The sequence below is a fragment of the Aphis gossypii genome, chromosome 3, assembly GCF_020184175.1.
Source record: "Aphis gossypii isolate Hap1 chromosome 3, ASM2018417v2, whole genome shotgun sequence".
In the NCBI taxonomy this organism is placed as follows: Eukaryota; Metazoa; Arthropoda; class Insecta; order Hemiptera; family Aphididae; genus Aphis; species Aphis gossypii.
The window spans coordinates 55,771,864-55,796,441 of NC_065532.1; the positions used below are offsets into that span (position 1 = coordinate 55,771,864).

The following is a 24,578-nucleotide window of genomic DNA, read 5'->3' on the forward strand; positions in this document are numbered from 1 at the left end:
GAATCTTAAATTTAAAAAAAAAAAAAATTGTTAATCCAAGGTGGACAAATAAAATCGTAGTCTTTTTTAAAAAAAATCTAATTAATTCGATCGTAATAAATAACACTAACCTTTATTAACGTTCTGCACTTCTTTTTCAAAATTTTCCATGGCTGCCATACAAATGTCGTCATCAGACATTATGTTTGAACAACCAGCCTGAATATCAGGAACAAAAATTTGCGGTGCAATTTCAATACAGTATTCTCGATCCTCCTGTTCTTGTTCAAAGTTGTCCATGGCAGCCATACAAATGTCATCATCTGACATTATGTTTGAACTGTCGGTTGGAACAGCAGGTCGGTTAATACGAGGTGCATACTTAATAACACTCTCTCGTAGAGGACTCAATGTAGCGGGTGCGTGAAGGATAGCTTAGAAAAATATTACAGATAAACTAATATTGAAAGTATAGAAAATAAAAAAAAAATTGTATAAATACCGTGAACTTTTTTCAAATGTCTCCTCAAGTTGAATTCGTCTTTGAATGTTTTTGCACATACTGTGCATCGGTATAGTATACCAGTATGTAATTTTTCATGTCTATCTAAACTTTTTTTTAACTTAAAAACCGAGGCACACTGCTGGCATTTATACATGATGAAAAATATAACGTTAAAAAATAAAACACTTATAAAATGTAATAACGAAGAGCAGAAGTGTACCAAAGGCGAGGTGTTCGTACAAAGAACTGTGGCACAATGATCCTGCAATGGTGGACAACAGAGCAAGTGCCCAGAAATAGAAATCTCAGTGTTTTTTTTTTTTTTGGTGGGGGAGGGGGTAAATCCGTGTTTTTACTAAAATATTATTTGTTTATCTCAGCCAATATGTTATAGGGTGGGTCCATACTCACCCGCAATAGGCGTGGCGAACAGGGTCCGTGTCCTTGACAATGACCATCGTCTTATGGGACGACCTAAAAACACCTGCATTATATGGCGATCGCATAATACATTACCCATTGTCACAATAAATGGCAAGGTTTATATTCGTAGAGAACCGTTTTCATCTACTATTTTAACCAGAATGTTTGAAATATTTAAATACTAAGTTAAAATAATAAGTCAATTATATAAATGAAAAAAATGTTTATATTACACTGTAATTCTTACAAAAATAATACACTAGACAATTCCTAAATCTCATACATATCCATAAGGTTATTTAATTCCACATTTTCTTCTTCGTTACCCCCCCCCCCCCCCCCCAGTCATCGGATGCGGCGGTGATGGTATTTTCATACCGCTCCATAACCATATTCAGCTCGTGATTTTCGTCCTCATCGTCACCCCAGGAAGAAGACTTGGTCTCGCATTGTTTAATAACCCCGATAATCAAATTGTGAAACTCGCGAGGAGTCTTTAACGGAAGCATGTGTAACATGCTTGGCGACATTGATGATGGGGACATGTCAGGTGAAAAAGCTTCCGGTGGAGTCTAAATAATAACAATTAATTTAATTTCAAAAAAATAATATTTATTTCTTTTTAAAATTAATAACTTACTATAATACTATGGGACTATATGGAATAGTCGTACTCTCTAACATTGATGACGGGAATATAGGTGATTTATCGATTATTTCCTGAATGTCGAATTCATTGTAGTTGTTCGTCATCTAAGAATTAGATTATGTATACTTATAAAATATTTTAATTATTATTGTAAAACCAAATACTTACGTTTAACAGCTTGGACTTGATGAATTTTTCGTTAGCTGAAGAAATCTTGTACTGCCTTATACGCTGTAAAATATAAGACTGAATAATCGAAAACTATGTTTGCTTTTCGTAAAATGTGCCTAACAACCCCACTGATAGGGGGTGTACGTTTTTACTTTGAAAAAATACCCGTCTTTTTCTTAAAATGCGATCTTGATATTAGTTTTAAAAAATGATCATCGAGACCCATATTATATTTCTTTAAATATATTTGATTTTCGAAAATGTATAGTGGCGCCACCCGCTAGTAGGTGTGATGTTATTATATAGATCTTTGCAAATGAGCAACTATAGTTTTTATATGACCCATATTATATTTCTTTAAATATATCAGTTTTGTTAATATCTCTCAATGGGATAGAGTCGAAGTGGGTAAAATATGTTTGGTTAAGTTTGTACATATACCGGTTCGATTCTATCCCAGAATATTATATATTTTTTGCAAATATTTTAAGTGAACACAATAAAATGTATAAATACCAAAATAAATATATGTGTACAATAATATGACATGTACAATAATATGCTATGTACAATTATATATATATGACAACAGGTGGAGGTGAGGGTGGAAATGTGCGTGGAGACATACGGTGACGTAGTAGAAGGACGAGACGAGGGCGGGGTGGTGGGAGGGGGGAAGGACGAGACGAGGGCGGGGTGGTGGGGGGGGGGAGGACGAGACATGACGTAGTTTAAGGACGAGACGAGGGTGGGGTGGGGGGAGGACGAGACATGACGTAGTAGAAGGACGAGACGAGGGCGGGGTGGTGGGGGGAAGGACGAGACATGACGTAGTTGAAGGACGAGACGAGGGTGGGGTGGGGGGAGGACGAGACATGACGTAGTAGAAGAACGAGACAGGGACGAGACAAGGAGGGGGGAGGTGCGTGGGGGCAGCAGAACCGCTATTTATATCCTACTACATATATTATTTTCTAAGTGACTTGTTTTTGGGCCACTATTAAAAAAATTCACGCCGCTCTGAATACGCCAGTTCTCCCACGCCCTCATAATATACCTAGTCATTTATACCTAATACCTAAGTATCACTAACATATGATTATAACTTAATATGAATAATTATACTGGCAATACTGCAAGAAAATATATAACAATAGAACGTTACGAATATAATATTGTTTTAAATTTAAAAAGTTACATTTTAAAATTAATTAATTTGAAATGAATAGAGAACATTTAAAATTAAATACTATTTTAGATTCTGTATTTATTGTTCTTGTAATGTTTTTTTATAATTATAATTAAAATATTATAAATATAATAAATACAAAACATACAGATAATATTCTAAAAATAACATTATATTAAATTAATAAAATCATATTATTATAGGATTTAAAATTCAATATTACAAAAAAAACCTAAAGAGCACATTACTAAAATATTTGAATTTTAACATTACGTTTTTCAGTATATTATAATGTTGTAATAATGTTACAAAAAATATATTCATTATTTAATCAAGTTCTAAAGTTATTATAATATTGATGTTTTCGAATTGCTGTCTGGGGTGTCACACAAATATAATATCTTATTGAATAATATTTTGAGATTAAAATTAGTAAAATGAATGAACGGAGTATAAAATACAAATTACTATGTTTATACTATTTTGAAACATATTTAAATCAGTGGTTTATTTTTTTGACACTGTGAACTACTTGGAGAACTTTCGATACGTCACAGACCACTATACATTTTAGACTTTATTTATTCTCATAGCCAAGAATCAATTGTTTACACATTTTAGAATTTAGGTTATGAATAAATAAAATATAGTGAAATTCCTTATAGCTTACATATTATAATGTTTATTATTGTTCAAGTTTAAGTAAAAGTTTTACATTTATCAACAATTTAACACAAATTACTATCACTGAAAAAAAAAACCAGTCATATTGATAAAAAACTATGTTGGGTTGAAAATAATCTTGTTGTTATAGAGCCGACAAGAATATGGTATCAATTTGACAATTGTATTGTTGAATCTTGGCATAATGTTGATTCAATCAATGAACATTGTTGATTTGACAATGCTCTTATTGATGTAGAACAACATTATTGTTTTATCAATTTGAAAATATTATTGTTGTATTCGCTAGTAGTAAAATTGTCAAATCAATAATCAAATATTGTTAATTGAATCAATTTTAATGTTTTACCAACAATACATCATATTGTTGATTTTTATTTACATATTGTAATATCAATAATTATGATATTGTAAATTACAATATTTTCAATGTTATCTTAATAATTAAATATTATTACCATAACAATAAAAATGTATTATACCTATTATTACATAATTTATATTTTATTATTGGTTATAGGTAAAATAAATACAAATAAAAATTGAAACCATACATATTATATTGAACAAATTATAATATACTTAATCAGTAGGTATTACTTATAATAAATATTAAAATTATTGAAATATAATAATTAATTAATAATAATAATATATAAAAAATTTTTTTTTACCTATTTTATATGAAATTAATATGAATTAATAAAAGTAAAAAACAAATAAATGTAGGTACCTATTACCTATAGGTTTTTATTTTTAATTTTAAAAAAAAAAATTTATATATTTCTTAATTATTAGTTAAATCGGATAATATTTGACCTAATAGGTGACAAGGTTTATCAAATTTTGTAGTAAGAGAAAAAAAGTATTTTTGAATAAATATCCAAACTGCTATTGATTGTGATGGATATTCCAAATTAAATAACTGGAATATCTTAAAACAAACGTCAATTGCATGTAAAATTGAAAACACTTTATATTTTGTAGAATAAAAAAAAAAACAAGTATTTCTTCTTTTGGATCAATTGGTGTACCAACTATTAATATATATGACTAAATAGGGTTCTTTTCTTTGCTGCGGCATGTAATATATTCTTCTATTTCACAGACTGAATATTTTTGAAGACCATAAAGCTGTTCTGTGAGTCTTTGATTGAATATTTCACTAAACTTTTTTTCCCTTTAATAGTCTTTAGTCACTTTTTTGGACGTTGGAACAAATATTGAATGTAATGAATAAAATAACACTATTTTTCCATCTATGATCAAAAATATAAATACATAGAATATAAATAAAGTATAATAGTAATCGTTGTTACAGAAATCCACACCATTTACAAAAATAATATTTACAATAACAGTATAGTACAATATTTAAAAATTACTACTATATGGTACAACAAATTAAAAATAACATTTTAAATTTTGAATTTTTATAAAATCCCTATAAAAGATTATTTTAATGAAATTATAAAGCATAGAAACATCTTATTTTTTTAAGATTTCAAACAATTGGTCTGTAATGGTATGATAGAATTCAATATACCAATAGTTTCCAACTTGTTTATAAGTAATGTATAAATTATTTTATCAAAGGCTTTTTCGAAATCTGTATTATAGTTGAGAATTAGATATACTTAATGCAAGATTGGTAACAGAAAATTTCTCATTTCATAAGTAAGGCATATTAAAAGTCTAGGTAGGTATATAAAAAAATTCTTACTTTGACATAATATGTTTGATGAATTCTTCAAACTCTTAAATAGTGTACGACTTGAATTATCTTTTATTTTTTCATTTAGTAAATCAATTAATTGTTCTGATTTGTCTTCAAAAATTGATACTAAGTTAGGACAGTTGGGGTACAATGTATGAAAATCAATATCAATCTAAATAAACATAATACACAATAACTAATTACTTATGAGTTAGAACTTATAGATGAAATTTAAATATTCATTTACCAGTCTGTATCCAAGAGGTAGTGTATATCCAATCCATTTGTTTAATATATCAGTAGTTGTGAATGCTTTTTGAATTTCATTTAACCTATATATTGTCGTAGCTTTCCAGTTAAACTCAAAATCAGGAAATGAACAATTTTGGTCCTGCATAATTTTATCTAATATGTACTCAATTCCGGTCTCTGGTTCTGGAATTTAATTATAATTATAAACAATAAATAATATATACAAATAATATAAATTTCATTTAATAACATTTAAAAATCCTTACCAAAATGCTTGCGATTTATTGATTTTACAGGAACTTTAACATGATGAACAATTAAAGGTATTAGGTCACTAGTTTTTAAAGCTCTCATAGAATTATAAAATTTTGCATAAATTTTACCTTTAGGATTTTTAGTTATTATTAAATTTTATAATTATTATTTTTAAAGTTATTATTTACTACAATAATTTTGTATTAAAATAGTAAATAGTATGCACTATTTTTGAAATGGAGTACTTAAGTATAGTGTCATATATATATATATATATATATATAAAATAATTTATACTGAAATATAATTTACTTTTACTTCAGATGAAAACATTGCAATTATTTGATTCCCAATATGGTCAGCTAAATTAACTGACATTTGTTTTTTTGTAGTTATTATATATAGCTAATAAGTTAGCTAACCTAACCTAGGGCTAGGATTTATATGCAATAACAAATTGTAAAATAAGCATTTTATTTACCAAAATATGCAAAAACAAATTTTTATTACTTCTAGAGTATTATTATTTATCATAATTCAAAATTTATTGTTTGTTGACGCCACAATCACCGTTTGCACCTGCATGCAGTGTCCACCACCTAAGGCCCGATAAGCTTATCTGTCGGCCGACCGGTCACGGCCAGTGTTGCCAGAAGTTATAACTCTGAAATAGCTGTAGGTTAACTTCAAAATAGCTAGTAATAGCTAGATATAAAATATATTCTATTCTGTGATAATAACCACATTTTCATTTTTCATGTTTACTAATTATTACTGCTCAGCTTGCTGGTTATCAATTATCAGTTGTAACTTAATCCCTTATCAGTAATTTATATAAAATAAAAACAAAATTATTAGGTACTAGTAAATACTATATTCAAAATAAATGTTATGTGTTTCAAATATGCTTATAAATTACAGTAACTTAAATTAAAACCAACTAGGGTCATCAATTATAACTTCTTCGTTGTTTTCAGAGATGTGAATAGTTGAAAAACTAGATTGTATTGAATTAAAAGATGTTGGTATATTTTGTTTTTGGTACATTTCCTGTTTACCAATCTGTTTTAATACGGCATAAGGTAACTCATAATCCGAACAACATTTTTTGTGTCTCCGTAATCCGGCTCTTATTGTAAGAAGTGAATCTAATAGCCTTGTACCTATCTTGTTACGGATCTTTGTCTTTACTAAGTTCATTTGACTAAAAAGTCGCTCCACTTCGGCATTAGACCAAGGCAACACGAGCAATCTTGTAGCAAATTCACTTAGTTCTGAGAATGGATTTGATCCAGATGCATCACGATAATTTGAAACTTCGCTCCAAAACTTTTGAGTGTTTGTATGTTCAATCCATTTTACATTTAAAATATTGTTCCACTGAACTTCAATTTTACTTATTTGATCATTTTCTAATTGCATTAGGTTAGTTAATGGTATGATTGGTTCTTTTATTAGACTTAGAGTGTTTTTTATTGAAAGAACTGAAATATTTTCAAGAATCTGAATGTTATGGGGAAGTCTTTGTTGAAGCTGTTTAAAAAGTAATATTAAAAACTTTTGACATCGATTTCTTAATTGCATTTCTGCATTTGAATCCATTTTCGTATCTTTAATTTTATTTTCAAACATATATCCCAAGTATGGTTTAGAACATACAAAACTTTCAATGTTTTTACATGACAATAAACTTTCTCTACATGTTGGACTTACTAATTTTTTTCCAACTGACTTTACTAAATTGGTCAAATCTGATAATAATTTTGTTAAATCTGCTGAATTTGATTCAAACGATTTGTTTACCAACTGTACCTCATATAAAATAGGTTTTAAAAAATGTAAGTAAGCCAAATTTGTTTCATCATTATATATATTATACAGAACTTCAGCGGTGTAGCAACGTTCTTTAAATCCAACTATATTAAATAATGTTTTCAATTCCAGCCATTGATCCAAAATTCTACTTATAGCGGATTCTACTGACAACCATCTAGTACCACAAGACTTTACAATCTTGAGAGGATCATGACCATCGTTTATTGTTTTATACAAAGTTTTATACTCATTTTGTCTTAATGACGAATGAGCAAACCAATTAAAAGTTTCCTTTATTAAAAAATCAATATGTCTGGGAAATGATTCAGCTGCAGCTGCTGACACAGCTAACTGAAGAGAGTGACAAACACATGGTACTAATATAAGTGAAGGAACATCAACTTTTAGCTTCTTATATACCCCATTATTCACTCCAATCATCACTGATGCATTATCAGTTCCAATGCCTACTAATTTGTTTAATGGCAGCCCTTTATTTATAAGTGTTTGTTTAATAGTATTTGTTATTGTTTGTGCATCACAAGCTTCTATTTCAACTAAACTTAAGTAAGTTGATACAACTTCACCAATTTCTCTGTGTAAAAACATAATAGTTATACCTAAAAATTTGTTCACACTTATGTCTGTTGATTCATCAATTAAAATACTATAGTAACTATCACCAATACTTTGCTTCAGATTTGACACAAAATGTGAGGCTAAAACCGAATTTATTATAGCAGTACATTTTGTTCTGTGCAATGATAAATTTAAGGCTGCTTCACTAGTTTTAAACTGTTTTGCACAAAGTACTCCTAAGTGATCCACAGATAATATCGAACAATGAGCAGCAATAAATAAACTTAAACTCCCTGCAGCTGCATTTGAGGCTACTGAATCTTTAACATATGTTGAAATTGACTTAGACGTCGACACCACTCCAACAGCATTTAAATGTTTTTTTGATTTAGCATGCATCAACAAATCAAACCGCTTGGCATTAATTTCAGTTTTGCAATACTTACATCTGGCTTTAGAGGAATTTGTATCAATTTCAAGTAACCAATTTTTTAAGTCTTTGTCTTGAAGCCATTCTTTACGAAACTTTTGTAAGTATTGTGGCTTACCCATACTTTTACACTTAGCACTTGAATATTATTGAATAATAATACACTTTACACTTCAATATTACGAATACGAGGAATCACTACGATTTTATCTATTGTGAATAACACAATGTTAAAGTACATTCTACAGATAAATAAAATGTACACGGGAATAAGATTCTATTTGTCCTTTGAAATATAAACATTACTGGCAATTCCAATACTAATAATACATATTGGTACTATATTACCATTAAAAGTATTTTTATATTAATCTGTAATTCAACTAATACAAAAAAACAAACATAATAAAACGTTTGGGACCTATGATTATTTACAATAAATAATAGTTATAATATTATTTAAATGTATGCGGGAAATGTTGGTATATTATCATATATTCATATTATGCATAGAACCTTATATTATAAACCATAGATTATAAAGAATGGATAAGCCATGAGCCCTTTATCATTCGTTTTTGTATTTGTTGTGTTATCTATTGCTATATTCTAGCAAAGCTTCCTTAAAGAATTGCTAGTTTTAGCTATAAAACAGCTAAATTGGCAACACTGGTCACGGCGGCGGTGACTCCGCATACGCTTCCCCACTTCCCCAGTACCGGAGACGTAGCCGCGACGACCTGTACGTGTCGTCCGTTGCCGCTTTGTTTGCAACATCATAATATTACTGTGCGTCTGTGCAAACCTCTCCGTACATACGTCGATAAACATCGCCCGTTCCTCGTTGCAGTGCGAAAATTATTATATACCATTATCGCCCGTCCCTCGTCGCAGTGCGAAAGTTTACTATAATATACGATCATCGCTCGTCCGCCAAGTGCGCAAATATTATTGTAGTGCGTGTACTATTGGCCATTATTATTATCATCGGCGACAAACTATCACTACAATGTAGGTACGTAGTGTAGTAACCAGTGATAGTTACTGCACGCTTCTTTTACGACGAATGCACGTTCCGTCGTAGGTTGGAGAGATGAGGTATATAAGTTAACAATAAATTAATAAGATAATTGATACGTTTATTAACTTGTTAAAACAATAAATGAAAAGGCTTTCGTTTGCGTAAGCACAAGTACTTAACTACCGGAGAGCAAGTGACAACACTGACTAAGTCTAACTGACTCTTAACTAACTCTGATTAAATGTATGATGAGGACTCATATTTATATGGAACATGCCGTGATGGATAATAGGATGATCTACGTCTATGAAATGGCGTGATGTGTTTAATCCAATCAGGAAACGGCATTAGTGGTCCGACTCGGTGGCGTGATATAATTATAGGCCACTGGACTTAAGAATTACGTTTTTATACTAAAAACGTCGGTTTACTACAGTAGTATTGCGTAAGTGGTCTAGCTGTTCCGCCACGACATTCACAGCTACATAGTACGTGCTATCAGGTCGTACTATCATTATTATTTATTGTTGATTTGTGTTCGTTTTCGTTTGCAAACGATATTATCATTTTTTTTTTTTTTTTTTTTTTTATTTTACATATGCACATACACAATCTATACATTTTGCACAATAAGCGTATAAGATAAGAGTATAAAAAAAACATGGATTGCTTGAGGAAGAAGCCACCCATTAGTGACACTTACTTACTTGGCGTTATATTTAGGGTAATTGCGGGATAATTAATTTAAATGGTCACGACACCATTTCCTTTTAAGTCTACGTTGTGGATTTCCTGGTAGTGAGAATGTATGTAGCTCTTTTATTAGAGGGTTAGGGTGATTTTCAAGTCTGTCGAAAAACCGTTTGTAAAATAGTTTCACTTCAGTTACAACAGGTAGGATACCTAAATCTTGGTGGAGAGTTTCATTAGAGACGTAGAAGGGGGCGTTAGCGATTTTTCTAAGGGTAATATTCTGAAAGACTTGAATTTTGTTTAAATTTGATTTTTTGGCCGATCCCCAGAGTTGTAATCCGTATGTCCATATTGGCTTAAGGAGAGTTTTGTATACAAGTAGTTTTGTTTTTAGGCTAGTAAATTTATTTTTTGATAAAATTGTTTTTAGCAATCTAGATCGAGCATTAAGGATTAATCTTTTGGCTCTTATATGTTTGTTCCAAGTTAATTTTTGGTCAAGGATTAATCCTAAATATTTAACAGCATTGAGTGGTGGGATTGGTATGTTATTTATTGTAACATTTGGACATTGACCGTGTCTGAGGGTAAAAGTTGTATGAACCGACTTGCTGTGATTTACTTTTACACGCCATTTTTCATACCATTTGGATTGTAAATTTAAATGAGACTGTAAATTAGAAGAGGCTATGATTGGATCGTTATGAATTGAAAGAATTACTTTGTCGTCTGCGTAGTCGGCAACAGTGGTGTTTGGAGTTGTTGGCTGGTCAGAGGCATATATGTTAAAGAGCAAGGGGGAGAGGATTGCTCCTTGAGGTACACCGGCGAAAATCGGGGTTATATTTGAAGTTGATGAGCCGTAACGTATTTGGAAGTGGCGATCTGTGAGATAGGATTTGATTAAAAGAAAGAGCGGTGGGGATAAAAATTTTCGAAGTTTGAACAGTAGACCCTCGTGCCATACTCGGTCGAAGGCCTGGGATATGTCTAAGAAGACAGCTGTGCAATAGCATTTTTTTTCGAGGGATGTACTTATAGCATCAACCACTCTATGGACTTGGTGAATCGTGTTATGTTTAGCTCTAAAGCCAAATTGTGCAGTAGGGAGTATATTGTTTTCGAGTATATGAGGAGACAATCGTTTAAGAATTAGCCTTTCACAGATTTTTGAAAGGTATGGTAAGAGACTGATAGGTCTGTACGAGTTCGGGGTATCTGGAGGTTTTTCCGGCTTGGCAAACATAACTATTTGTGAATATTTCCAGCTTAGTGGAAAATATGAGAGTCTTATGATTGCATTGTAAATATAGGTTAGGAGCACAATAACCTTTTTTGGCAGCCATTTAGCGACTTCCGCTGTGATCAAATCGAAGCCAGGAGATTTCTTACGAGAACACTTAATTATCATGTTTTTTACTTCATTGGGTGTGAAGTATTTTACCGGGCAAGCGGGTGGTTGTGGAGAGTTTAGATACCTTTCAACATTTTCTAAGTGTTGTGGAATAAGGATATCATTATGTGGTTGGAATGTTTCATATAGATGAGATTGAAATACAGCGGCTTTTTCGTTATCTGTGATAGCTAAAGTATTGTCTGCATTTTTTAGTGGGCACGATGGAGTTTTGTATTTAAGCATTCGCTTGGTTTCTTTCCAGAGACTACCATTTGTACTAGATAGTGATTGTAATTTTTGTTCGAATTCATTTGTTTTATGTTTAGTTAGGACCTTTTTCAGTGAATTAGCTAATTTATTGTATGCTGATTTGTGGGATGGGAGCCGGGATGATTGGTATCTAGCTCTAGCTCTACGTTTTTCTACAATAAGGCTCCGAATTTGTTCGGGAACGAGTTGGAAATTAGAATAAGTGTTAGGTGGATTGTCTAGTTTAGTAGCTGCCCAAGCAGCTGACTGTATGAGAGTTGTTAAATTATTTACTGCTTCGTCAATATCAAGATTAGATTTTAGTTTGACTTTAAGATTAACTTGTTCGTTTAATATATTTTGAAATTGTAAACGGTTAGTTTGAGGAGAAAATAATCTAGGTGTTTCAGTACGAGTTAGTGGGGTTGCAGAAATATTGAGTAATACTGAGGAATGATCCGAGTTTAGATCTAATATATTATTAACCTTTAGTTAGGTATGTAATACAAATGTACGTAACTTAGTATGTGGGGTGTTTTCATTGTTCGATATAATAAGACGTAATTTAAATTATTTTAGGGTCACAGAAACATATCAACAATTATTTGATCAGTTAAATAACAGTTAGTAAACAAACCATTCAAAAATAACTTGTCTTTTATGTAATATATTTACTTGTGTATCATGGTTTTTACAAGTTTAAAATATTTAAATTTATATAAACTAATAATAAAATTGAACTGCTAAATTAATAGCTCTGATAATTTATTATACCAAATTAAATACAAATTATAACTGTTTTAGATTAAATAATAAAATGATCCTTTTTATAACAAAACAAAATAAAATAATACATATCCTTTTCAACAAAATAAAATAAATAATAATACTTTTCAAAATAAAATAAAATCATAACATTACGTTTTTTCAACAAAATAAAATAAAAATATAATAAAAATCAAACAGTATCACTAGAATCGTTACCAGATTTTTCTTCTTCCAAACATGATTCACAAATCAATTTCATGTGGTTTTGGCACATAAAATTATTACACTTATAGCACGAACATTTAGTTTTTTTATCTTTGTTTCTCGGACATACTATACACCTTCCAGATGAGCGGTTTTGTGATGAAGATTGTTTCAATTTTTCCACCGGGAGATTAGCATATTTTGCTGCTTCTAAACGTAAACTTCTAGGGACGGTTTTGGTTGTAACTCTTTTTGAAACTTGTAGCTTTAGCAAATCTAGTCCCAACCCTCTTAGAAAAAGTCTTCGAACAGTTTTTGTTTCTGGATTGTTTGATACGAAAATGACTTGCGAGTTTATTCCTGCGATATCTAATATTCTAAAAAAAATTACTAATGGCCATCGTTTACATCTTCTTCCTACAGTATAAGTTCCACACATCTTGTCTACTGTATCAACACCTCCCTTAGTGTTATTATAAAACGAAATGATTTCAGGTTTTTTCGCATCACCGGTTGTAGAATCAATATCATTTGAATTTGAATGCATTGTTGAAATCAAAACTACGTTCTTGCCTTTTTTCGGGACGTACGATAGTGCAGTTATTTGGTTATTATACGCAAATATAGTACTATATAGAATTCTTTTTTTTATGTCAATCAATTCACGGGGAAGTTGAGGTTTATTTTTTCGTAAAGTACCGACTAAAGTTAGTTTTTTTTGTAAAAGCTCTTCTGCAAGAGGTATACTTGTGAACCAGTTGTCAAGTGTTATATTTCTACCTGTATTTTCAATTGGTTCTGTTAGTCTATGAACAACATCTTTGGCAGCATTCGACAGCTCATAGGGTCCTGCAGGCTGTTTTCCCGCATATATTTCCATTGACAATACATACCAAGTTCGAGCATCGCATAAAGTTTGAATTTTTATGCCATATTTTGCTGGCTTGCTTGGTATATATTGTCTAAAAGGACATTTACCTCTGAAAGCAACTAGTTGCTCATCAATTGTTGAATATTCTGAAATTGTGTAAGCATTTTGACAATTTTGAACAAATATTGTAAACAGTTCTCTAACTGGTGCTAATTTATCGAGCTCTTTACGTTGAGCACGATCGTTTATATCATCGAATCGCAAGCAACGCATTAGAAATAAAAATCTGTCCATTGACATGGTAGCATGAAAAATATCTATCCCAGTACCATCAACAGCCCAAAGGTCAACTAAATTTTCCTTGCTGGCACGAAATGAACCAGCTATGATTAGTAAACCAATAACTGCCTGGATTTCGACAACGTCAGTTAGTCGACATAAACTTTTATTTTTATATTTATATTGTACCTTCCTTATATAAATATTAGTGCAATCAGTTATTAAATTTAAAATTACATCATTTACTAGCAAATTAAAACAGTCTAATGGAGATTTCATTTGTTTGGCAATGAATTTAGGACCTGGCAATTGGATAACAATATTTTGAACTCTTGTTCGGACATTTTTAGTAATGACAGATTTTCTCCACTTAGTTTTTTTGTCCTTGCCTATCATAAATTGTTCGTCGTCCTCATCATCAGACGAAGTCGACTTTTCGGTATCCGAAATATCAGAAGGTTCGGTATCACTATTTCTATACACAGGTTCGCAAATATCTGATTCACTGTTCGATGAGTCATCAAAAATATTACAATCGTCATCACTTACCTCTTGCAAAAGCTGCCTTATTTTCTCTAGTTCCTTTTCAGATGTCATACTAGTAAATTTCTTATAATTTATATCACTGTTAAAATACTTCTAAGTACTATTATAAACGAAATAAAAATAACTAAAAAAAAAATTAATCGTAATAATTTTTGAAATTAAATACGTATGTGGGGTATTGAGAACACCCTAAGCTGATAATAATGTTATCATAACTTGTTTATCTTTAAAAATTATGATTTAATGATAGTAAAGTATAGTATACTATATTATAGAAAGATACCGAGGACCTCAACAGTGTGACCAACATAAAATATAATTTATTTTAAATATTACAGCAGTGGGGTGTTAAGAACACCCCTGAATACGCAATTAAAGGTTAACAGAACAGTATAAACTGCTGGGTATTTTTGCAACAAAAATGTCCAGAATATCTGGTTTTTTTCTAAGGGATGAAGGCCAGTAAGTGGGTTTTGGTGGAGAAAGTATATTAAGATTATTTATGTTGATAAAATTATGCAGAACAACGCCACGAGGGTTGTTTACGCGACAGCCCCAAGCTTGATGCTTGGCATTGAAGTCCCCTCCTATAATAAAATTATTCTTAACTATGTTAAAAAAGTCGGTTAAGATGATATTAGTTATATTATGTCGGGGAGGAGAGTAGAAAGCTCCTATGGTAATTGGAATACTATTCAATTTAATCAATATCATACAAGACTGTATGTGGTCACGACAGTAGTTGGGGAGTGGTTGGAAATGAATAGTGGATTTGACGAAGATCGCTACACCGCCATGTGCTGTGTTGTCTGGATGATTAACTTTCAGTAAGATGTACCCGGGTATGTGGAAATTGGAATATTTAGTGCAATGCTTTTCGGTAATGAGCGCAATGTCTATACGTCTGTGATATAATACATTTTGTAACTCGTTAATATGGTTTTTGAGACCGTTTGCGTTAAATTGTAAAATTACGAGTGATTTGTTAGTGGCTAAGCTATTCATTTTTTTTATCTAATAAACTGGAAATAACTTTAGTAAGTAATGTAATTAAAGGGTTAATAATTAGGAGTTTAAATTCGTTTAGGAAACTTGACATTTGTGTATTTGAATCTATAATTAATGGAGGAGTATTTTGGGGAGGAGGTTGATTCTGGGTGGCTTGAGCATACGTTTGAGAATAAGTTGGATAATTGGATGGAGTGTCAGTTGGTGGGTGGCTGTCTTTAACATTATTTGGTTTAAACTTAAGATTATGTTGATTAAAATTATTTGTATTTGGTTTCTTACGGAGCTGGAGCTCTTTGTATGTTGAACAGCCCTTATAGTTCGCCGGGTGATTGCCGGAACAAAGGGCGCATCTCATAGGATCTTGACGCGAGTTTGGGCAGGCAGATGAGTGATGATTGTTTCCGCAGCGGACGCAGCGAGGCATATATCCGCAATATGCTTTGGTGTGACCATAAGCTTGGCAGTTTTGACATTGGCTTATGATCTTTGGCTTGTGAGGCTCTTCAATTTTGATTTTTGTATGTAATAAGGAATCCAGTTGGTATATACCTTGTGAGAAATCTGTGGGTTCTAAGTCGATGAAGAAGAGTGGAAGGGGGTGTTTATTGATTCGGTGTAATACTTGGGTAACTTGCCTTACTTCGAATAGTCGTACTTCCAGTTCGCTTTTAATTAGTTCAGTCGGAGTAGAGGGATGTAGGTTACGCAGAACTACGCGAGTTGGTTTATCTTCATTTAATTGATAAGTGTGGAACTCGGCTTTTTCTTTCCTTAGAAAATGCACTACAGTTCTATAAGAATCTGGGTTCGATGTTTGAATTTTTAATTTATCCGTAGTAGATTTGCAATAAAAATTATCGACGCCAATCAAATTTATTAGTTCGGTACATAAGCCCGGGAAATCTTCGACTCCTTTAATAAATATTGGAGGAGGTGGCTTGTTTGCGGATGAGCAGGGACTGAAGTGGTGGGCTGTGATTATTCGAAGATAATATCTTCATTGGATGTTTCAGCTGCGCTGAGTAATTCAAATCTGTTTGGTGAAGAGAACAGTTTTTTTTTATGTTGCACTATTGGTGATAAAGGGGGATCAGAATTGGAGGAAGAGATATTTCTTTTCTTTGTTTCGATCCATTTATCGTTTGTTGAGTTATTACTCGATTTAGGTAATGTTGTCATTGAACGCTTATCTGGTAATTGTTTATCTTTTTTGTCCTTAGTTGTTGAGCTCATAATTACCCAATTAATTATTAATTGTCGTATATTAGTAAAATTTTTATTATGATAGAAACGCGAGTGTATCGCAGGTCCAAAGGTCACCGCGAGTAACGGTGCCTTGGATGTGAAATTATTTATACAAACAACAGACACTGTACTATTTAGCGCACTTATAGTTATATATACCAAACTGGGTACTCCCTGTACACAAGGGGTCAGTGAGTTGAGCTGACGGTGCAGGGTTTGAAGTGTTCAGAAACCACGTTGAGTAGTAGAAAATACGTAGAAAACGGTTCGGATTAGACGCGATAAATCGAACATAACACGGGACACCGTAAAAGAGTGTGCGTACAGTACGACTGTCCGCGCGTGACTGATATATTATTATTTAAATTATTATTGTTCCCGATCGTATTTGGTCTATTTATTATTACATTTTACTTACAGTGGTCGCCTATGACCATATTAGTACTAACATAAGTTAAGGCCTCGTTTTGTATTATTCAATTTATTTTATTCTCAATATTAGTCCCAATTGTTTGTCATACGCTATTCTTTGTCATTTCATCCATATTCTAATCCTATACTGTTGGTAATTTCCTAGCAATAGTTTTGTTGGGAGTACCAGCCGAAATAAAAACATGAAAATATTAAATATTAGTTTATATTATCACATTTACAATAAATATTAGTTTATATTTTATTATTATTACATTCTACTATGTTGTGTTGTTTCAATAATTTTCAAATACAAACATCCAGCGATTTGAACGTAAAATAGATTTATACTGACTAAAACTCCTTTCCGCATCATACGAGGTTATTGGTGCATATTTAAATAACGCGATTTATCCTGGAGTTAAATCAATATCGATATCTTAGATAGATAAAATTTATACTCTATATTTACAATGATTCGATGGATAAACCAAAAACTATCGATTTTATGAAAAAAACACCATTTAAAATTAACAATAAATCATAAAAATTTGAAAATTTAAGTTAAGAAAAGTCAAAACCCCAAAAATCTTGGTTAGGTTATTTGTGTTTAGACATTGTGTTCAAAATATGAAAAAAAAATTGGTACTATTTAAACGAGAACAAGCCAAATCGTGGACACATCTGACAACCATTAAATTTGGACTTAAGGAAAAAAAACATGCAAATGCATATAAATCTTAGCCCTACAGTTATAACAGTCTCAACTAATAACGATCTTATATTGTCATTGAACATATTGTTTGTCTTATAATAATCAATAATCATTGTTCCAGTTGTAAATGAGGTTAATATATCACCCAGATTTATATTAATATCAACAACAGTTTCTTCTTGAATGAAGGGTTTTGTAATTTTTGGTAGTATTGTGTCCAACTTATTATTTGATGATGCATTCTGAGTATTTTGCCAATTTTCTAAGTAGTGACTAAATTGTATTATAATTGCTAATAGAAATTTATTGAGAAGTTCATTAACATTAACAGATTTCACAACTGCTAGAACTTACATATCAATAATTCATCTAAAACATTTTTAATTTAATTTAAACTAAAAATATAAATATATACCTAGTATGTATTATTATTGAATGACATAAAGATACACTAACCCAGTAACGTTTGATACAGAAATTCTAATCTCCAACTTTTTAGCAAATCATGTAATGGTTGCAAATCGTCAATAGGATATTCATAACCTTGCAATAATGGTATTTGTAGTGTGGATGATTTCAATTTTATATGTTATTTAATAAACAAAATGCCAAGTATTGATCATAGTCACAAACAAGTATACAACAGTATATATATTTATAAATTAAATGAATTATTATTTATAAATTCAATTTGTATGAATATCATTAAAGCAATCTTGCAACTACAAAGCGTCATTAGTTGAAAGGGTATCTGCAATATTGTTTCCAGGGTCCATTATAATGGTTTATAGCCATATACTAAAAACTGTAGGTACTTAAAAGCTATAAAGAATAAATAAATAAAGCAGTATTTACATATTTATAAAGAGTACATTATACAATAAATATAATATATTAAATAAATTATTTTAAGCGAATCATTAACTTCCCAGTAGAAGAAGGAGTTATATTAATGGGTGGACCACTAAATTTATCGATTCTATAAATTTCAAAATCATTCATAACTATTCTTTCATTATTAACTTCAAATGCTTCAAAGTGTAAATGAATGTTTTCTAATTTAATTTGTTTAACTATTATATGAATTTTAATAAGGGGATTATTAAAAACTATTATTTCCAATATTTCTAATAAATTCATTTCTTCTACAAAGCTTGTTAAGTAATATCCCTTTTTATAAATTGTTCTCATAAATTCTATTTGGTTGTAACAAACAAAATTTACAGATGTAAGAGAAAATGTGTCGTATATTTTATCTAAATATAAGCTGTGTACTATATATTTTTCTTTTAAAATAAGTTCTTGATTTCTGGGTTTTAGTAAAATATGAGCAAACTTATACTGAAATTTTTTAGTCAAAGTCAAAGTGATATTTTCCGAGATGGGGTTGCATGTGCATACATATTTAACTCTTTATGCTTACCTTCAAACCTAAAACACCAGTAATGCCTTGGTGGTCCTGAGCATTTGATAATTTTAGGGCAATTAATTAAAAAGTGATGTTTAGGTTTTAATGAATCCTGAAAAAGCCTAACATACATTGAATTGTGCTGATAAATTAATTGTTTAAGATTTAAAATTTTACTTTCAGTAAATTGGAATGAGAGCAGTATATCAACTATCTTAATAAGTGTTAAGAAAAAGTTCCACACTTCATCGTTTTCGGGTATTAAGTTTTCAATTATAATAGAAAAAAAAATGAACAAACGTCATCATCTCTCTCGCAGACATTTTTAAACGAAATTTATTTAAATGCATTTCAGTTATTTCAGAAGATACATTGCCAATTTCAGTAGTATCATAATTAAAATTTGTTTTGCGTATATTTAAAGTTGATAAAGAAAATATTTGTGTTGAAATATAATATTTAATAATATGACACATGCCATAATGGCAAACACCCTCAAATACATCATGCATCACATCTATACAATAATTTTCAACAACATGGGAGCTATAAATTGAGTTCAAAATTGAATCTTTATTAATATCAGTCTCACTAAAATTCATTTTAGCCACGTCCTTGTTATAATTTATAATACTACGCATACATGAAGTGTTTTCTTCACACAATGTATTTGCAATAAACTTGTGGGATTTACAAAATCGACAATAATAATTTGAAGAAAATGATTTACCAAACTCAAGTATACTATTAAGTTCTAGGTTATAATCTAATATTATGCCAAGTGTAAAATAAACATGGAATTCACCAGTTTCAGTTACAATATTTATTCCTTCTTTTTCTAGATAATTAATTTCATCAATAAGTTGTGATAAACTGATAAACATGGGTCATTACCAAACTCTTTTAAATCAACTGATTTAATTAATGCTGCTAATAAAATATTTGACAATTTAGAATTATTTTCAATTAATGGAAAGTTGTAATAAATTGCAGAAATTGACTGATAAGTGAAATGTGATCCCAAAGGATTATTAATTTCAAAGTCGTCAATGTAAATAAAATATGGAAAAACTATCTTGCCCTCATACTGAGATATTTTTTTCTCCCAGAATTTCCCCTGAACAAAATTTGAAAGCAAGTTATTTTCAATTTTAAAACTCATGAGTCGGTCATAAGCAATTTGGAATTTTTTTCCATTTTTAAAAAATTGTTTAGATTGTATCTTTAATGATAAAGGGTTCCTTTAGTAACTTTTTCATTGTAATAAATTTAAATTTAATTTAATAAATATTATCCATGGACTGAAGGACTATGGTCTTTACTATGTGAGAAAGAACCAAAAAATACAACTCTACAAGATATGGAATCTTATTACGATATTTTAAAAACTTCACGAGCTCATTTAAAAGCAGATGGGAAACCTAAAACCTCAAAGTTTCATAAATGGACGAATGTTGTAAAACCTCTATACGATAGAATGAAAAATGAGGAAAAGCAATTAAACGAAGAAATAGATAAAATTAATAACTCAAGAACTCCTCGATTAAGTTTAGCACAAATTACCGATCATTTATCTAGATATAACACTAAACGTAGTAATATTCATAATAATACAACTATACCAAATGATCCATTTGAATTTCGTCCAACACCAAACAGTTCTATGACTACAGATCCAAAGAATGAAAAAATGTTTAATTTTACTGCAACCCCAAAGGTTAAGAGAGGTTCTGGTTTATATAAAGATGTAATACCTCAAACACAATTAGTTTATTATGACGATCCGAATGAACTAGTAACTAGATTAAATCTTCTAACATCATCACAAAATGTTGGTAATACTGGTGTCAATAATGAAATTATATCAATTTTAGAAGAATTACGCGAGAGAAATATTATAGTATAATGACAATCTTAACAAGTTTAGCTGAGGAGTTACAAGGACCAGCGAGAAAAATATTTCCTAGACGAAGCGAAGTAACACGATTTAAAGATGATCTCTGGCAAGCTGATTTAATAGACATGCAACCACATTCTAGACAAAATAATGGTTTTAAATTCATTTTAATTATTATAGATACATTTACCAAGTATGTGTGGGTAGAAGCACTAAAAAATAAAACAGCAAAGGAGTGTATAAAAGGTATAATAAAAATATTAAAAAAAAATCAACCAAAATTATTAACGGAACAGAATTTTACAATAATGAATTTCAAAGTATAATGAATAAGTATCATATTAGACATTATTCAACATACAGCAGTATAAAGGCTGGTATGGTTGAACGCGTTATAAGAACAATAAAAAATAAAATTTACAAATATTTTACATCAACAGGTTCATGGAATTGGATAAATTCAATTATTAAATTAGTATATAATTATAATAATACAAAACATTCAACAATAAAATGTTCACCACACGAAGCTCGGATCAACCCGGTTACAATAAAAAAAAAAACATTACAAATTAATACATCAAATAAACTTAAATTTAAAATTAATGACAAAGTAAGAATATCTAAGTATAAACATAATTTCAGTAAAGGTTATACACCAAATTGGACAACAGAAGTGTTCACTATTTCTAACATTTTAAATACAATTCCATTAACTTATCAACTAAAAGATAGTTCAAATAATATAATATTAGGCTATTTTTATACACAAGAATTAAAAAAAACATTTTTTCCCGACACCTACTGTAGACACGTTCATTGAACGTATTATAAAAAAAAATAAACACAAATTATATGTTAAATGATTAGGTTTTAACAACAGTCATAATTCGTGGATTGATGTAAACGATACTTTAAAATAGTAAATAAACGAACTTGTAATTTAACGAAATGTATCAATCAATATTTATTATTTTAATTGTATAAACCATTTGATTATTACAATGTTTGGATCTATTTCATTTTTATGTTAATTTATTTTTTAATTGATTTCCGAATTATAAATCCGTTAATATTTTTACTACCATATCGCTACTAATCTGGCAATCGATTCAAAACTTTGTCTAAAATAAAATAGAGTTCACTCAGATTTTCAATATCGATTTCTAATTTGGAATTATAGGTTTTGAACGAATATTATTTGGTTTATCAACAATTATTCTAGGTTTGTTCATTCTGAAAAATTAAATGTTATACTGTTTAGCTAATTGTTTAAACATGCATTTTAGTAATAAAAATAAAAATAATGAATAAATAACGTTTTTTGTTTTTTGTTTTTTTTTTTTTTAAATTGTATTTATCCTATATTTTATTTAATTTATATTATTATTTTTATTGAATACTATATCAATTTTATATAATTAAAAAAAATAAAATAAACTATTTTTTTTTAACGATAGTGACCATATGCAATAGTATTAATACCATCACTCATAATAATCCTTTTATCGTCATTCGCACTAAGAGCAATTTTATCTATAGATTTAGAATAAACAAAATGGTGTTTTGATTGTATAAAATTCATAGATTTACATAATTGTTGACTAGCTGAATTATTAATATATGCATTTAATATATTTAAATATTCGTCAAACATCATGTGATTATTACTAACATATTTTTTAACACCCTTAGCTCTTTTTACTTCATCTTTATTTGTTTTATATTCATAGAGTTTAGGACGTAAAGTAATAAATTCTAATAAGATTTCAGATTTTAATTCGTCTTTAAAATAACCTGGTTGATTTTTTCTACGATCACTAGAACAATAGTGATTTGTCGGATAATTTGAAGTATCAAAGTAAGAAAATAATTTTCGTTTTATGTCATCGAAAAAGTTAGAAGTTCTTATTTCGTAAACTAACGAATCAGTATCTGAATACACAATGTTAATTTTATTTCTATACATATTTTTCATTACATTATAATGAAAATCATACATTATCGACTTTGAAATATCCAATATTGCAAATCCTACATAAATAGGCTTATCAAATTTAATTTTTTTCCTTATTCATATGAATAGCCATTAAATTGTTTGTGTATATAGTTCGATCTTTAAATGTTGTTGTCGACATTAATCGATGTGCTTTTTTTTCGTTAGATACTAGAAACATTGACATACGTTTTCCTACATTTTCCATACATTTTCCATAGACACTATTCACTAACAGTTTCCAGAATTGTAGCTCAAACTCATTCCTTGACTTAACCCTCATATTTGTACATAAATTTATATATGGTGCCATCCAACGAGATTGTGAAAAACGCAGAATCCTATGAACTTTTTTCACCATTAATCCATTAACGATGCCATTAACTAACCAGCCTGTTTCAAATTTGTATAGTGAACTACATAATTAAATTTCGATTCTAATGTTGTTAATAGTTTTTTTACTTTTGAATTGGGAGGACATTTATTCTCAGGTAAAAATGGGAAATCATTATGATTGTCATGTAATTGTTTTGGATAAATAACATCTACTTCTAAAATATAACCATATTCAGCATCATCTTCAATTTGTGTTATATCTATTGTCAAATCGTCAAACCATTCAAAATTTTTATGAGGTAAAGCAGATAGCATTGATTTTCCATATAGATTTACACAGTCCAAGTAAGCTATCCACGTTACAGGTTTGTTTGAATCATAATTAATATTTTGAATATTAGGAATGTTGGCTTTTACATGTCTTTTAACTGAATGACAAATTCCACCACGTAATCCATTCTCCAGAAAAATTTGAATATCATACTGTTTAATCCGTTCTAATTTAACATTAGTATGTTTTAACATACAATCGAATGCAAATCCTGGAGCGGTCATAAAATGCGAAGCATCGAGTTTAAGTGTTTGTAAACAAAGATCTCTAAAATTTTCAAAAACATCAGAAAGTAAACATAAAACTGTTGCTAAGTATAAGTCACTATATTCTCCTAATGTTTTTATATTAAATTTTTTTCAAACCTTATGAGCATGCGCATAATCTTCATCACTAATATCTTCATCTTTTAATGAATTATAAAAAAACTGTTTTGGTGGTAAACAAGTTTCATTTAATTTATTAGGATGGTCAATATATTCATAAGGAAACACACCTTTTCGTGTAACTAAATTTAATGTCGACAAAGAAAATATTTTTAATGTTTCTCTAA

At 29.9% G+C, this 24,578-nt stretch overlaps 3 protein-coding genes and 1 pseudogene across 3 annotated transcripts; 1 reads left to right on the forward strand and 3 right to left on the reverse strand.

Annotated features, from left to right (window-relative positions):
- Positions 1 to 4,387: 4,387 nt before the first annotated feature.
- LOC126550605 (uncharacterized) lies at positions 4,388 to 5,714 on the reverse strand (annotated as a pseudogene).
- A 1,040-nt stretch (positions 5,715 to 6,754) lies between these two features.
- Positions 6,755 to 8,770, reverse strand: LOC126551141 (uncharacterized). Its single transcript, XM_050203911.1, has one exon. It carries the CDS (start codon positions 8,768 to 8,770, stop codon positions 6,755 to 6,757), a length of 2,016 nt encoding a protein of 671 aa, XP_050059868.1.
- A 44-nt stretch (positions 8,771 to 8,814) lies between these two features.
- LOC114121461 (uncharacterized) lies at positions 8,815 to 14,726 on the reverse strand. Its single transcript, XM_050203912.1, has 4 exons — positions 14,376 to 14,726; positions 12,992 to 14,258; positions 11,398 to 12,477; positions 8,815 to 8,858 (listed from the first exon to the last, which is right to left on the reverse strand). Exons 1-4 carry the CDS (start codon positions 14,724 to 14,726, stop codon positions 8,815 to 8,817), a joined length of 2,742 nt encoding a protein of 913 aa, XP_050059869.1.
- A 6,048-nt stretch (positions 14,727 to 20,774) lies between these two features.
- On the forward strand, positions 20,775 to 21,585 carry LOC126550609 (uncharacterized). The gene is made up of 2 exons (XM_050202439.1): positions 20,775 to 21,260; positions 21,340 to 21,585. Exons 1-2 carry the CDS (start codon positions 20,826 to 20,828, stop codon positions 21,364 to 21,366), a joined length of 462 nt encoding a protein of 153 aa, XP_050058396.1. The 5' UTR covers positions 20,775 to 20,825; the 3' UTR covers positions 21,367 to 21,585.
- The last annotated feature ends 2,993 nt before the right edge of the window (positions 21,586 to 24,578 follow it).

Coding starts and splice junctions, on each gene's coding strand:
- LOC126551141 (XM_050203911.1), bottom strand. CDS start 8,770: ATGGGTAAGCCACAATACTTACAAAAGTTTCGTAAAGAATGGCTTCAA.
- LOC114121461 (XM_050203912.1), bottom strand. CDS start 14,726: ATGACATCTGAAAAGGAACTAGAGAAAATAAGGCAGCTTTTGCAAGAG. Junction 14,259..14,375: donor TAGACTGTTTTAATTTGCTA/GTAAATGATGTA, acceptor GTCGAAATCCAG/GCAGTTATTGGTTTACTAAT. Junction 8,859..11,397: donor TAGAGTGGTTGATGCTATAA/GTACATCCCTCG, acceptor TATTCACAATAG/ATAAAATCGTAGTGATTCCT.
- LOC126550609 (XM_050202439.1), top strand. CDS start 20,826: ATGGAATCTTATTACGATATTTTAAAAACTTCACGAGCTCATTTAAAA. Junction 21,261..21,339: donor ATGACGATCCGAATGAACTA/GTAACTAGATTA, acceptor TATCAATTTTAG/AAGAATTACGCGAGAGAAAT.